General features: G+C 37.6%; 1 protein-coding gene across 7 annotated transcripts in view; it reads right to left on the bottom strand.

Annotated features, from left to right (window-relative positions):
- KANSL1L (KAT8 regulatory NSL complex subunit 1 like) overlaps positions 1-15,192 on the bottom strand; it is a 61,499-nt gene that overhangs the window by 27,609 nt on the left and 18,698 nt on the right. For 6 of the 7 annotated variants that reach the window (XR_010368964.1, XM_064433711.1, XM_064433715.1 and 3 more), the window contains exons 3-6: positions 12,027-12,168; positions 8,148-8,345; positions 4,809-4,930; positions 328-529 (exon numbers count right to left, since the gene is read on the bottom strand). Coding sequence is in view for 6 of the 7 variants with exons in the window: in XM_064433711.1 (XP_064289781.1) it covers positions 328-529; positions 4,809-4,930; positions 8,148-8,345; positions 12,027-12,168 (664 nt within the window). In the remaining variant the exon portion in view is untranslated. The remainder of the gene's footprint in view (positions 1-327; positions 530-4,808; positions 4,931-8,147; positions 8,346-12,026; positions 12,169-15,192) is intronic. The other variant, XM_064433713.1, reaches the window with a different exon arrangement.

Raw genomic sequence — 15,192 nt, 5'->3', positions numbered from 1 at the left:
ACTGTAGCCTGTCTCCTCAGCAGTCAGGCCTCCAAAAGAACTCTCAAGTTGTCTCTTAGATTGTACAAGGGCTTTAGAGACAGCCATAGAACACACTGATTTGATAAGCAGGACTCTGAGCTACCTTTAAGTTTTATGTTTAACTCATTAACTGTGAGCTCCTGCAGACACATGCAGTACTGCCACCACACACGCTCTGTGGTCCCTGAACACAACAAATAACAGCACAACGTGCACCCTTGCTCTGGCACACCAGACAAGACACATGCTGACTCCAGCAGCTGGACTCTTGGGTTTTCTCTCCCAAGCAGAGAGGCAAGGGCCTACCTGCTGATTCCAGTGACAGGCACTGTGCATTCTGTAGAGTTTCCTCTTCTGGAAACTATGAAGTGGCCTTGTTCGGGCAGATGTGCTCACATTAGTCACAGAGACAGATCTGAGCCTTGTCCTGTCTCTTCTTCTTTTCTTGATGTGCTGATGGTCAAGCAGCCAGCTGCTTGAAGAGGACACCTCTCTATTGTCTGAAGCTCTGCAGTTTCATGAATAATGAGGAGAGGAAATACAAAACATCAGATATGCTCCACATGCACAGGCCAAGATTTCACACACAGATTAGCAGTAGCTATCTAATTCTAAGAGAATTTCATAAACACCACAAGGTTTTAGCATGCTGTTTCAGACAATTGTGTATGTGCTCAGTTTGCTAGTTAATTACTTTCATGTCAGGTCAGGAAAGGGAGCTTATCATTCTTCTTCACCTTTGTGCTCATGGAAACAAATGTCAAAATGAAGCTAAGCCCTCAAGCATATATCGAGTTTTGTTTTTTACAAATGCAAGAACTCTCTAATATTTTTAACACATATGAGTTTCAAGTTACAATTAATATTTCCCTTCATACTGATGTTCCATTCAAGACAGCAGTCATGCTAACATAAAGGAGACCCAGAGTTCTGTCCTAATACTTTAAAGACGTTCTGGTTTTGCTCAAGAACTGAAACCTAGGTAAATCTTTGCAAAGAACTGATCATTCAGCACAGGGTTGCAACTCACTCTGAAGCAGTTGTATCAAAATTAGGAACTCTCCAACTTCAAGTGCAGAGAGTCAAAATCAAGTGCAAAGATGTGGCCAAAAGCAGTAGAAGCCCCTGCATGTATGTGTAGAACAACCTCACACCATTCTCACCAACCTAGAGCCTGTCTGGTGACCAGAATAGGCAACACCACCAGGTAAGAATTTAAAACACTCTCCCATTGGGGTGGGAATGACTCAATGGGAAGACTGAGCTTCCCTGCTATAGGTATTCCTGATTTTATTTATATTTGATTTATATCAACATGTGCCTGCAAAGTTGAAGGCTTGCTGCAAAAAGCCCTCCAGTGTGCTTTTATTTTTACAATACTGAAGACCTTGATCACAGCTCTGGACTGTCTGAACAGTGCAACTACACAAGGTATTTTGGCCTTGGTTCATAACAGGTCATCTATCTGCACAAATGATTATTTCGTCTTATGACAAGTCACAGTTTTATTAGTAAAGTTATGACACAATAGAACATGAAAATGAATTTATTACAAGGACACTTATAAATCTTTTTTGACAGGTGATATTCTTTCACCGGTACATTTTTATTACATGAAAAGGCTTGTAATGGAAGTGTGATTAAACACCATCCCATGCTGTGTTGGAGTGGTAACAAGGCTTTACAGGCTTGAATTTGAGCTGTTTTCCTGACACAGCAATATAATCCAATAAGCAACACAGACACACGAAAACAACATGCTAATTAACAGAGGGATTGTACAAAGCATTTAGAGGAACATGCCAGTAAGTGCCAAGAAAAAGCCCAAAATACTGAGGCATGACATTCTTAATGTTAACACTGCATTTCTAAGGCTTGAGAAAGAAATACAAGGTTTACAGTCCATGGAAAAAATTTCTTAAAATACTCTCTCTGGATTCTCAAAAACATTTTCTAAGTCAGATGGTCCCAAGCTCAACTTGTGGATTTCCACATACCTCTCCCTTAAATGAGAGACAGCTTAGACAGATAAATTAGAACAAAAAGCTCCTCAGCCTGGCTCTTTAACTTCTGTGATTTCTGCCTTTGTTCTGGTGCTCTGCCAAGGCCCTTGGTAGTTTCTCTGCAGTCTCTGACATCTGCTGTATTTACCCTCCTGTGCCTTGCAGCATTGCACCACTCCAGTTTCAGATGAAGAGATCTCATCTTCATGGCCTGGAGCTCTTGGCAGTGGGGCTTTCCTGCCACTTGTGTAAAAGGTTTCCCAATGAAGCTCTCAGTTACCCATCTGGTTTGATCTTAGTCTGAGTATTTTTCAAAATGTGATTCTACAGAAGAGCAAAATGAACCACGGCCAGATGTGAAAGTCATAAATTTGCTAGAAAGCTCCTTTCAAAGTTCATAGGTTTGCCTTTTTTGCTCCTAACCTTACCTCAAGATGCAAGCCTGCACAGCAAGCCATCAGACAGGCACTATTTTTCCTACAGAATTAAATTTCTCCTTCCTCTCCCTTCATAAGAAAGTGGGTATCACTAGCTTAGGGAACTGCTTCTGTGAGCATCTACCTTCAAGAAATGCTTTGGGGCTAATCTTGGCACCTAGATTCAACTGAGCAAGGAAAAGCAACACAAAAAAACAAAAAATAAAAAGAAGGCACTAATGTAATTAGGCCTTGACAGATGGCAATTCAAGGTTACCCACATTCAGTCAAGCAGGAACTGTCCAAGCACCTCCACTTCCACTGCAAACAGCCCGTGTAACCAACTGTAGTGCAACCCCACAATTACCAACCCCAGAGCTTCTCGTGTTTTAACCTACTTTAAAATGGAAAATTTTTGTTGATGTGGTTTTCACATCAACAGCCTACAACTAATTTCAAGAACTTACTTAAGTGAAAATTGCTATCATCTGTTTTTCCTCCCTCTCAAAAATAAAATAATCCCCTTATTTTCCATTTGATTTTGATTTCTGCTTTCTGAAATACTGAATACAGTCAAAATGAACTCTAGAAAAAGCAAGGGGAGAAGCAGCTAAGAATTAAGTTAACTGTAGCAAGTTAATAATTAAGTTAATTCAATTAATTGAACACACAGCTACTACAACAAAATACTACCAAAAACCTGAAACACACTCAGGAAACCTCAAGAAGTAGGAGGCAGTAAATTTCCCTGCAGGATTCTCATGATAACCACTCTATTTCATGCATCTTTAATGAACAGTATTTACTGGCAGATTTTAAAACACTTCATAAGCAGAAAAAATTTAAATTAACTGTTTAACTCATGTTTAAGACAGCATCTAGAAAGCCCTAAAATATCTTAGAGTCCCTTCCAACACCTAACTCGCCAAACTCCAGTTTAGAGCTACGGCACTGAGACAATCTTCCAAGTCCTAACATTTTTCTTTGGACTTTTTTAGGGCATGAGTAGAAAACAACCAAGCTTAGAAAGTGGTCCATAAGCAAACAATGTGCTACTCATGAAATGGAAAGACTAACTTTGGACTAATAAATAAGAAGAGAATTGGCCTGAAGTTACATCATTAGTCTCTCATCATGAAGTTAACTTCATACACTCCTAAAAACATTTTTAAAATCAAGAATTCTTCCTCATATGTCTCATGAAAAAGTCAGATTCAAGACAGGCTAAATTACTCTCTTCTTCCACACACCCATCTCTACTAGCAACTTCTATTTCAGGGCTATTTTTAGTCCACATCTGAGAGGAACCTTTTGATCTTCTCCTACATCATCTATAAACAACTGATACACCAGGAGCAGGGATGTCACAAGCCAGGACCCCTTCATCCCTAAATTTAGGGCAGAATCACACAATCACTGTGGAACAGAAGGCAGCTAAAGAAGCTGCCCATCCAAGCTGCTCACTGTAATCTCTTTGTGGGAGGCTCCAGCCTCTGCAGCAAAGCTGAAACAGACGGTGTGGCCAGCTCTTCTTGGAGTCAGGAGCCAGGGAATTATGTTCTGCTGCACACTCTGCCACAAACACCCCAGTTCTAGTTGGAAACAGTTTCATCATCCACCTGATCCTAATTAAGACTTGTGAATAACAGCATCTTCAAAAATCACATTACAAGTATCTCAGGAGAAATATCCAACACATCTAGACCTTTTGTAATTGTATTCAATTACCTTAATGTTGCTTTGAAACTAATACTTATTACAGCCTGTACTGTACTTAAAATCTTTGAATAAAAGAGAGAATTACCTAGCAGTATGGACCAGCACTGAGAAACATTTTTCTAAAATATTAATTTTGACCTACAGTCATTCTGGAAGGTATGTCCATCCAGAACAAAATACTTTGAATGGAAAATAGTATCTCCAAATTCCTGAAAATGTGGGTGGCAAAGATAAATGTGGCCTTTTATTGAAGACTGATCTGCTTAAAATTAATGAAGTTACCACCCTGACACTGACCCCTGCTGAGACACGTGACATTGCTTATGTTCTACTAATCTACTAAGTTTGTCAGTTTTCCAGAAATAAAGCTGCACTTGTTATGACAGAATGCATTGAGTCTCAAACAATCACAATAAATGTAGTCATATATTCTTTCACTACTTCACAGATTCATCTTCCAAGTACTTAAATAGTTATAGTGACTATACATTTATAATATCTTTAAGAACAACACAAAACCCTACTATTTTCAACCTTACAATCAAGACTTGACTTCTCTTGAAGCCTGCAGAAAGCAACTCCTTTTTCCTTATTTAATATTGTAATGATTATTAGTTCCATATAGATAACTTTACCAAAGTTATCCCACCTGAAGGAGATACCATTGACCAGCTGTCTGTGTCTACAGGTCTTGGAGGAAAGAGATGAAGAAGCTGGAGACAGATTGAGTGGAGCAATTAGGCTGCTGATGATTTCACTTAGTTGTGCACTCTGGAAAAAAAATTAAAATTAAAGGTAGTCAGACTTATCCAGACTCAACAACTAAAAGGTGCTGGGTTCTTGTTTTCCTACTTAGGATTCCAGTTGAGTACATGATGGAATAATCATATTTAGTTTCTTCTTGTGAATAACTGTGAAAAATTGTGGTTTTCTTTCACAATTATTACGTTCAACCCTACCAAAACCCAAATAAAACACCAACAAAAGACCAACACAACCCTGAGCATTGTTTATACACTTGAAGTAGTACCCTGAATACATCAGTGGCCTTAGTATTGTAACCAGAGGTCTTTAAAAGGAAAAAAAAAGAAACCAGAACACTTTGCAGCTGATATTACAACAGCTGCAGCCAGAGCTGCTAACTGGCCATTTGACAAGCATTTCAACAGGGGGAAAAGAAAGGTCAACTGTCTTTTCATTGTACATTTTGTTCACTCAAAGTATTTTTGTTCTTAAAAGAATCCTCTTCATTGCTTATTACAGTTTGACAAAGGTATTTTTATAAAAGGAAGTGTAACTACTGGAGGACTATTGTAATGACAGACAGAATGGGTAAGATCTTTGGTATCCTCAAAAATAGCAACAAGAGACAACCACCCTGCCACCCAGTTCTCCTGAAAAAAAACTTGACTTTCAAAACCGACCCAAAACAAATGTAACAAATGTAGCCAATTTGTTACGACTAAGAATTACTCCTTCCAAAGCAATGAATTGTGGACCGACTCCAAAAACATTTCACAATGATTTTTTGTTTTAAATGTCAGACCTTAAAGGCTATTCTCACAATAAATGTAACTTGCTTAGAGGAAACTGTTCTGCACACTGAACACAAATTTAATGTATCTGAAATGGCATACTCATTTTTTAAAAAAACCCCAACCTTTTGCATTACTTTGTTGGATTTTCATTCAGAATTAAGAATGTTTAAAACATGAATTGCTAGAGTTTATCTAGTAAGTTCTCCTTACATTTTGATTTTACATTTACATGTATGCAGAAAAAGGAAGTTTTGTTGTTGTTGTTGTTTTATTACAACTCACATATTTTCTGTTAACATTTAGGTATGTAGTCAGGTAAAAATTTTGCATCAGAATAAAAAATTCAGGGATGTATATTAAAGCACAGGAATAGCAAGTCAATTATAAAAGAACTGGGCAAAGCAAATAGGATGCCAATAAAATAGTTACCAGTTTGATTTAAAAATCTCAGCAGAATTCAATATGTAAGGAGTAGTATATACTGAATATAAGAGCATTTAAAAACAGGCAGATTTCCAAAACAAAAGGAAAAACATACATGTAGCCAAGTAAAGGACTTGAAAACAGTACTAATAAAAATTGCCATCCTCAGTTACTTTTGTTCTACATTACTTTTCTTTTGCTTCACAAGCAGAATTCCTTATTTTTAACAAAGGAATACTTTAACACCAGACTGAGGAATGCTGTGGGAATATCTGTAGATGTTCTTCAGGCTGCAGCATTGTTGCTCCTGACACTGAACAAGAAACTCAGACTTTCAGAGTTAAGAACAGAACTGGTAGTTAAGAAGGAAATCAAACCCCAAGGCTTTTAGTGGTGTAAAAGGGAAGAAATACAATGTGTTGTGTGAGATGTGTTAGTCTACTTCCATGTCATTTTCAGATCATCAAAGTTCTTGCACCCCTTGGACCAAGTTTGTGGCTACCTGGGGACCAGGAAACAGACCACTACTGCTTGAATCATCAAAAGTCTTACTGAAAAGTGAGTTTAATTCTCCAAGCCACCACTTAAAAGAGGTTCATCACATTCTAAAAATGCTCTTTGGGTTATCTTATGCAATTGCCAGCACTGAGCATATAAATTTCCTGTTTCATTGCTTCCTCACTCCTGCCTGTGGTGGATAAGATTTATCAACCAGAGGAAGCATTTTAATAACAGGAAAGTATGACTATCAAATAAGAAAAATTGGCACAGAGATTCAGAAATCTGGCAGGCACTAGTAGCTAATGCTATTACTAGTAGCACTAGTAATTAATGCTATTACTTATATCCCTTTTAAAAAATGTATGTGACCTGGAGTTTATGTAGAGCAGCAGAGCAACAAATTAATGCCCCACAGTGGCTTTGTTTTACACAAACTGCATAAATTTATTCTGTAAAACAAATTTCCAGTATCTCCTTCAGCAATGTGATCCTACCACATCCTTTATGTACTTTCAGGCAAAAGAAAACCTTGCTGGATTCTACATAGTATTTCCTATCAACCACGAGAACAGCCATGAGCAAAACTACATCTCCACTGTACCCAGTAAGCACCTGGAATTCCTCAGCTCCAAACCAGAGTCCCACAATGTTTGAAAAGGCAGATGAACAATTGTATTCTGCTGAAGCCTTTTCTTTTTAATTTCAAGTGCAATATATCTCTGCTATCAGCTGTTCTCTGTCATCTCACATAAAGCTTTTCTTGAAACAACCTGGAAACTCTACACTGGCCTGACTATAAAGCAGGAGCAGGTTTGTGGATGGCTCTTAGAGGCTGTTATGCATCCCTTGGAGGGAAACAATGTGGTAACACAGACATATCAGAAATAAAAGGTTAATTTGTAAACCTCCTGTACAGATTAGTAATTTCAGTCCTTCAATTAATCACCACCCAATCCCAGGACTGCAAAATATCTTTCTTTTTGGGAGTCATCACCATGGAACCTCCCTATTTCTGAAGTCAATCATTTGGTTTCACTGATGATGTGTGGAAAGAAAAACTCCAAAACTTGTAAAAGTTGTGAAGTTGGTATGATTTATTTCAGTGCTGTTCCCCAAGGACATGCACACTCCTGAAAATTCCCAAGTTTACTTTATTCTCTAACTTGTTGCATATGCATAAAAGACTAATGCACATGCATTAAACTGCCTTATCAATTTTATGAGTCTGTGTAGTTTTTCAGTTGTAATTATAGTTTTAGTTGTAATGTGGTGTTTGCAACCTAGATTCAGTTTTTTTGTTTGTTTCAGCCTCAAGGTTGGTGGGGCCTCTTCTTATCTCTCTTTAGTTTGGATGTTTGCACTCTTTTTTAAGTAGTCTTGAATCTCTTTTGTTCTCTCTGTAGACCTTTCTGTGAGTACACAAGTTAAAAGACTAAACAAGCAGATTCTAGCTAAATCTAAAATTGATTTCTACTCCCAGATAAATTTCCAACCCCCTGTTTCAACTGGGTTTTGTTTTACTTTACCTGTTTTTCTATGTTTCGTAAAAGCAGAGTGGGACTGCTGGGTGACATTTCAAAGTCATGCTCCGGCAAAGAATCCTGGCTCTCAATGGCAGCTTGGGAATTCCCTGTGGCGTTTAATAAAGCTTCTTGCTCTGTCAATTGGATCTGCTTCTTCAAAATGTCTTTTGGAAATGGGAATTCTTCTAAGACCACCATCCCCTAGACAACAGCAATTGAACACAGTTGGTTGACAACAGATTAAGCCTCCTAAATAATTTTTAATGGGCAGTCAAACCTGGCACATTCCTTTTAAATCCTCCTGACGATTTTTGAGCACTTAGCCAGATTTTAAATACACTTCACAGCTAAAATATGGAAATAATAGGCATTAAAAAAAACCAAACTGCATCAATTATGCTACTCCTTGTAACAGCAATCACTCCAGTGATATACCACTGCTTAAACATCTGTGCCAAAATTCAAATCAGAAATTCATACCTATTAGAATATGATATGATAATTTGCCTGCTGATTTAAGAGGAGGTTTTTCTCTAAAAAATTATCACCCTTTGATTTGAACTTGGTTTTAGTCTTTGCAGTCAATAAACTCTGCTGGAAACATTTTTGAGTGCTCAATTTCTCTTATTCCTATCCATGTTCTATGCAAAACATCAAGGCTGTTCTTTTTATGTAGCAGAAATTATACAATTCTAAACAAAAGCTTTTTAAAATTTAATAATTGATTTTTTTAAGGTGAGCATTTTTAGTGTGTCATAATGAAAAGTAACTATCCTAAATATTCTAGCACTGTCACTACTTTTCAAGACCATTTCCACAAATGTGCTCTCAGATGTGGTGAACCATCTAAAGCACCACCTAATAAGATAAATATAACTTTATATGGTAGGGAAACAACAGAGTTTCATAAATGGAACTAGAAAAATAATACCCCTATTGTGTTTTCCACATGACAGATTAGAAAAATGGAAGTCTCTAGTATAATCCTAGGTAATGTATCAGTTGGTTTAAAAACATAAAATATTAAACAAAATAAGAGTAAAAATAACCTTGTGACAGTCCAACCCAGTCCTCAAATAGTTCCTTAATTTGTTATTATCTTGAGCAAATAAATGTAATACCAGAAACAGCTATTGAACCTCTCCAGGCTTTTTTCAAAGAGAAAGAGAAAGAAATTTGCTTTTAAAGTACTAACTGTAACTGAAATATCAAGCAGATATTAAAAGAATGGGATCATTATAATTCTGCCTCAAATTTGTCTTTCTAATGAGAATATTCCACTCAATCAAAGCACAAGGAAGACTGCTGTAATGTGAACACAAGGAAGCCATGCTGCTATTTCTTTAACCAAGACAGACTTCACCTAGGTTGTGGCTGTGGAAAGTAAGGATCCTGTAGTTTCAGCAAGACCTTTACTACTGCCTCAGCAGCAACTGGCCTTACAACATAAAAACAAGTCTCAAAGAGACTTCAAAGAGGAGACTAGGAGAAAAAGTGAAATTGTCTTGCTCTCACTGTGCCTCATTTATTCCATTGTTTGAATTATAAATTCAAAGCTGAGAATAAAGATGTTCTCTAAAAATAAACAAAGGTGCTTGAAAACTTGGTTTAATGCCTAAAAAGGGCACAGAGATTCTGAATGTCCATCAAGTCAGTGCTGGATTTTCCAGACAGATCATCACCTGCACTTTTTCTTTTGCAGCAGATGGACACAAATCCAGACCAGCAGCATGCTATGGGCAGTGCATTCAAGGAAATTCAAGTACAGAATTAATTTTTGTGTGCCACAACAGGAAGACAAACTACTTCAACAGCTTTAAACTTCTTTAGAAATTAGAATCCTTAGGTCTTTTTAGTAAAAGGATTGTAGGTCATGACCACAGAGAGTCTAAAACCAAAATTATGAGGTCAGAGGAACGGGAAGACACACATTAAACATGGTGAAAAGAGGGACATACACACACACATGCTTCCAATGGAATTTTATTTTCTGAAGTTTTAGAAACTTGTTTACCAAGCATGGAAAGAGGAAAGCGGAGAAGGAAGAGGGAAATTGACAGAGTGTATGGAACGGGACAGATGGAATAGGCAGAGAAGAAAAGAGCAAGAGTAAAGAGTTAGAAGACTAATACAGGCTATATTACAAGAAATGGGTTACAGTCAGTAGGTTTTGGCAATGATTGCCTTCCTCCCCAAACGGAATTGTTTTGTTTTGCAGATATAGATTTTTTTTAATGAAAGGACTCTCGAAGATCCAGAGGTGCTCCTTCTGTGTCTGTAAAGATGGAGAAGACACACTGTAGAAGGCCTGGAAACAGCCCATGAGTTACTCATGTCCCTTCCTACTGCATTGTGGTGCTCAAGGAGTGGCCCTTTGCTTGAAATTGTTGCTCCCTGGCTATGAATCACTTTTTTTTTCCAGTCAAAGATCATAAAAAACACTCTGGAACTATTAAACAGCATACAAATTCTAATGATATTGTGTAATTCCTTTGCAGCCACTAAATGAAAACAAAGAGCTCTTCTGTCAGCCCACATGTCCTTCTGTAGCTGCTGCACTGGTGTACTATAAACATGTACACACAAAAAAATCCCATCTGAAGAAAATAGGTGCCTGCTTCACTATGGGACAGAGTGCCAAACACTAAATACCACAGCTGGTAAAATGGGCATGGAGTTTCAGAAAGGAATGTCACTAAAAATCTCCACCAGGAAGATGACTTGGCTCCAAACTAACATACCACCCAAAGAAAATGCATGACTAAAATGATGTTTTTCCTCTTATTCCTCTGATATTTATTTCTTAGTCTTCTGTAGCTCATCTGACCTACAGCATCATAAAGGCTGACAGCTTTTGGGTGTAAGAGTGTGCATGTATCTGGTATTTAGGACAACAACAAACCATGGGCATTCTCACTCTTCACCAAAATACAAAATTTTCTTACACAGACTCTTAAACAAAGGCTCTTAATTTCTTTGCAAAGAAAAACCTGACTGGGGACAAGCTGGATATGAAAGGAAGGGCTCTGAGGGCAAAAAGGAGAAGCTGGAATAATTCTTCTTTATTTGTTCAGAGGGAAAAATGCTCTCTGAGGTGATTTTCCTCTCCTTTTAAAGTCTCATGTTCCACCACATAAACTCTGAAGCATCTTCTTAATTCTCTCAGTTGTGCTTATCTGACCCCAACACACCAGAGAACCTACATGAGGCTCACTGATGGAGAGTCAAAGAGCCCTGCTCAAAACCCCTCACTATCACACCACCTCACACAGGTTTGGCTTCTTCTATGTCAGAATGACCTGAGGAACCCATTAAATTGATAGCTAGATTACTAATGGTTTAGGAATGTCACTTTCCCACTGACTAGGCAGCTCGATTTACAAAAACTAGTACATGAATTACACACATTGGAATTTTAGTAATTATTAATCCTTGACCTATTCAAAGTGCTGTACAAACATTAACCATCTAATCCTCAGAATAAACATGCACTGCAAGTAACAAAAATCCCACCCTGAAAGCCCACAGCACAAAAAGAAATAACTGACCATCCCACCTGAAAAGGCAATCTCACCTCTCCTGCAGAGGGAAAAACCAGTAATAAATACAGCACTGTGTGCTGGGCCCCTGAAAGCCACTAACAAAATCACTATACAGATACAAAGGTAAGAGTTCCCAAATCACAACTCTATACTGGTGCCATAAATTAGCTCCTGATGTCCTTCCCATTAAGCTCTGCAGGTGGTTGCCTGCACAGACACAAGAAGTCTAGGGCAAAAAAAAAAAAAAAGAACAGCAACAAGGAACCAAACACATAAATATTACAAGAAACACTGTCAAAAGATGATTTGAAAAGCCCATTTTCGAGCTTACAGACAATACCTTGGTGGCACGTATTTGCCTGTGAAGGTCAGTTAGTTGTTGGATTTTGTATTCTAGTTCTGAAATCTGGGCTTGAAGCCATGTCCAACGGCTGCCAATTCTAGCTCTGTCTGCAAGCCACTTCCATTCAGAAGTATAGCTGCTGTGAAGACAAAATGCTGGTTAGTCCAAAAATAAAGATAACCACATTTGCACAAGAACATTTTTGACAGCTGCTCTGCCTCATGTTGCAAGCATCTCAGTTGCTTTCAGAAGATATCTGATTATACCCATCCAGTTCCACATCAGCTTATTTCTGTAGCAACAGAACTTGCCCAAACCAGTACAGTCCATGCTCACTGGCTATTCCCACACTAAGCTAGTTTTTTGTTCTGGATTATAAAACTCAGAGCTGGATAAACTATCAAACTATATCAGTTAAGGCTGATTACAGATGTGTAAAGAATTCCAGTAACTCCAGCAGCAAGAATCCAAACTCTTACACCATACTTCCTCCCACAAGCTTTCACAAATATTGTTTGCTAACAACTGGAATCTAATAAAACATCATGCAGCAATGTCCAGCTATATATCAGGTCACTGACCAAAAAAAAACAGCTAAGTAGTTTAAATTTCTTTTATTCATGCTTTTTTATAAATATCTGTGTCAGTTTAGTTTAGTCAGATCACTCTTACTACTGTTTAAAATAGATGCTTTTTGCAATATAAAAAAATATGCCTCCTGGTACTTGACATTGTGAACACCTTAATTTTATTATGCTAAATTCATCACTGGCATCAGCAAACATTACTCAACTTAAATATTAAACAAATGAATGAGGAAACCATACCATGCAACAAACAATCTTAATATTCAATAAGTTTAAGCAACACAGACAAGACAATGCAGTATTTTAGTATGTAACTTCCACTACTATCCTACAATTAACTGAGTTCATTTATTTACAGAAAGCAACTGGTGTTTTTTTCACTATTGAAGCTGTCAAGTTGTTTGCCACAGCTGACTTAAAAAACTGTAAAAAAAAAATCAAACTTGTAGAAAAGAAGTGCTTTTCCTCAAGTTATTGGCATAATGGCTGGATCTAGGTCCTTGATGTAACACTGTAACTTTTGCACATGCAGAATGCATCATCTCCTGTTCCCCAGGCAATGAAGAGCACTGAAGTATCACAAAAGAGACAAGAAACAGCAGATGCCAAATGAACTGGCATAGGAACACAATACAGGTGTAATTGTTTCATGCAGAATTTTGTGTCAAGTATCTCAACAACAAAGGAAGATAATACAGCAGAAGATGCTAGACATGTCCTGGCATGAGTAGGGAATCATCAAATTTGAGAATCCTAACATTTTCAAGGCTAATATTACAAAACATAATATAACTCAAAATTTCAGAACCTTCAGTGTAGTTTAGCTATCATAAAGAGTAAGGACAGACACAGTCTCTGGTAGGTCACCTCTAAAATACATCATCTTCTCCCTTTTAACACACATTATCTACCCACGTAATTTATCACCAGTTTAAACTCTTGTACACAGAAAAAATGAACATATGAAATTATGGTGATTGCAACATCCTATTTAAATACAAACTACGAGGAAGAAATCTGGATTACTATCAAAAAAAACCCTGTAAATATATATGATAATAAATTACTTGCATTTTACATATTCTACTAGTAATTTTCTCCTAGAAAAAAAGGCATATGAAGTCATCTGGTGAAAATCTACTTTTCTGACCTCTTTTTGTTTCTCTTTATCTTCTCGTTGTTACCAGCAAAGAGTAAAAAGTCCCAATTAGTTATGCTTTAACCAGGTCTTCCTGACAAGAACTTCTCAGGGATTGACAGCTTTTGCATGTTTGTGCTCCTGGAAGTCATAAAATACACTTTGTTGGGAAAGGGAGGCAATCTGAATTCCAAGTTTTTAATTAAATGTGTTCACACAAGCATGGTGGCTGGAATAGTTAAGACTTGTCTCAGGACCCTGGTCTGGCAAAAAGCTAGTCCTAAGAAAGAGCTGCTTAATGAGAAATCCCTTAGTTAATAATTTTAACCAAAAAAGTTAAAGAAGAATAAAGAGGATAAGGGAGAAAAACCCAAGTGGATTATTGAGATGTTTATTTCTGCTCCTTTCTCAAAAGGCAACTGAGGAAATGAACAAAGAAATCCCACAAACCAGGACATTGTAAAAAGAAAGTCGAGTGAAGAGAAATAAATCTCACCAACAGATTCACCTCCCAAACTAGATCCAACAGCCTCAGGAAAAAGGTGAGCTACTCTCAGACTGAGGAGGAGAGGGAAGGAGTGAGAAGAAAAGTAAGGTGTCCTGTACACAGCTGGGAAACAAGAAGCACAATGGAAAGGGCCAGAACTGGCCTTATGGCACCTACACTGCATGAAATCAGTGTGGCATAAGGGAACCCACAGCCAATATCAAACCCCAGCTGACAGCACAAGGAATGCTGAATGTTGTAACCTGTGTATGTTACTGTCTTACACAGAAACAAGAATCCTCTGCAAAGTTACATCACAAGATGTTTTTCAAAAATAGTTGCACTTCTTTTTCCACTTAGACACAGTATTTAATCTTGAATTAATTACATTCACTGGTAAACATATTAAGTACATTTTTGCTTCATTCCAAAACACTATGCAAGTATTTCTTAAGGCTTTAAATTTTATTAGATAATTTAAATACAGCATTTAATTACACTGTGTAACAAAGTCCTGAGGCCCCACTCTAAGGAAAGGTTTCCACCAAACTAAACACAAACATTTTATGCTCAGGCCAAAGGAAGCAATTTTAGTTTCCCTGTCTCTCCAGGCTGCGCCATGCCCAGTGCTTGCTCAAAGACATGGGCAGCTACACGGTGACATGGATTAGAGAGCTGCTCCTGGTTAATTTTAATTTTAGGGGCAGCAAGTTTAAGTTGAGATCTCTTCCCCAGTTTTGATACATTGCACACAGGGTAAGAGACAGAAGCATTGCTGAACTCTGCTCCCATTCCTGTCACTCCTATTTGTTTGATCTTGCATTATTTTTAACCATCTTTTCCTCTAAGCCTATTTCTCTACAAATCTTTTAGCAAAGCTTGTAACTCCTAAGGAAGATAGAATCACTATGAGCTATCCTCACACTCCTTTGTGTTCACACACAAAATAGT

Source organism: Passer domesticus, chromosome 10 (genome assembly GCF_036417665.1).
Source record: "Passer domesticus isolate bPasDom1 chromosome 10, bPasDom1.hap1, whole genome shotgun sequence".
NCBI lineage: Eukaryota > Metazoa > Chordata > Aves > Passeriformes > Passeridae > Passer > Passer domesticus.
The sequence above is the reverse complement of the archived record's forward strand: the minus strand, read 5'-3'. Positions and strand labels throughout refer to the sequence as shown.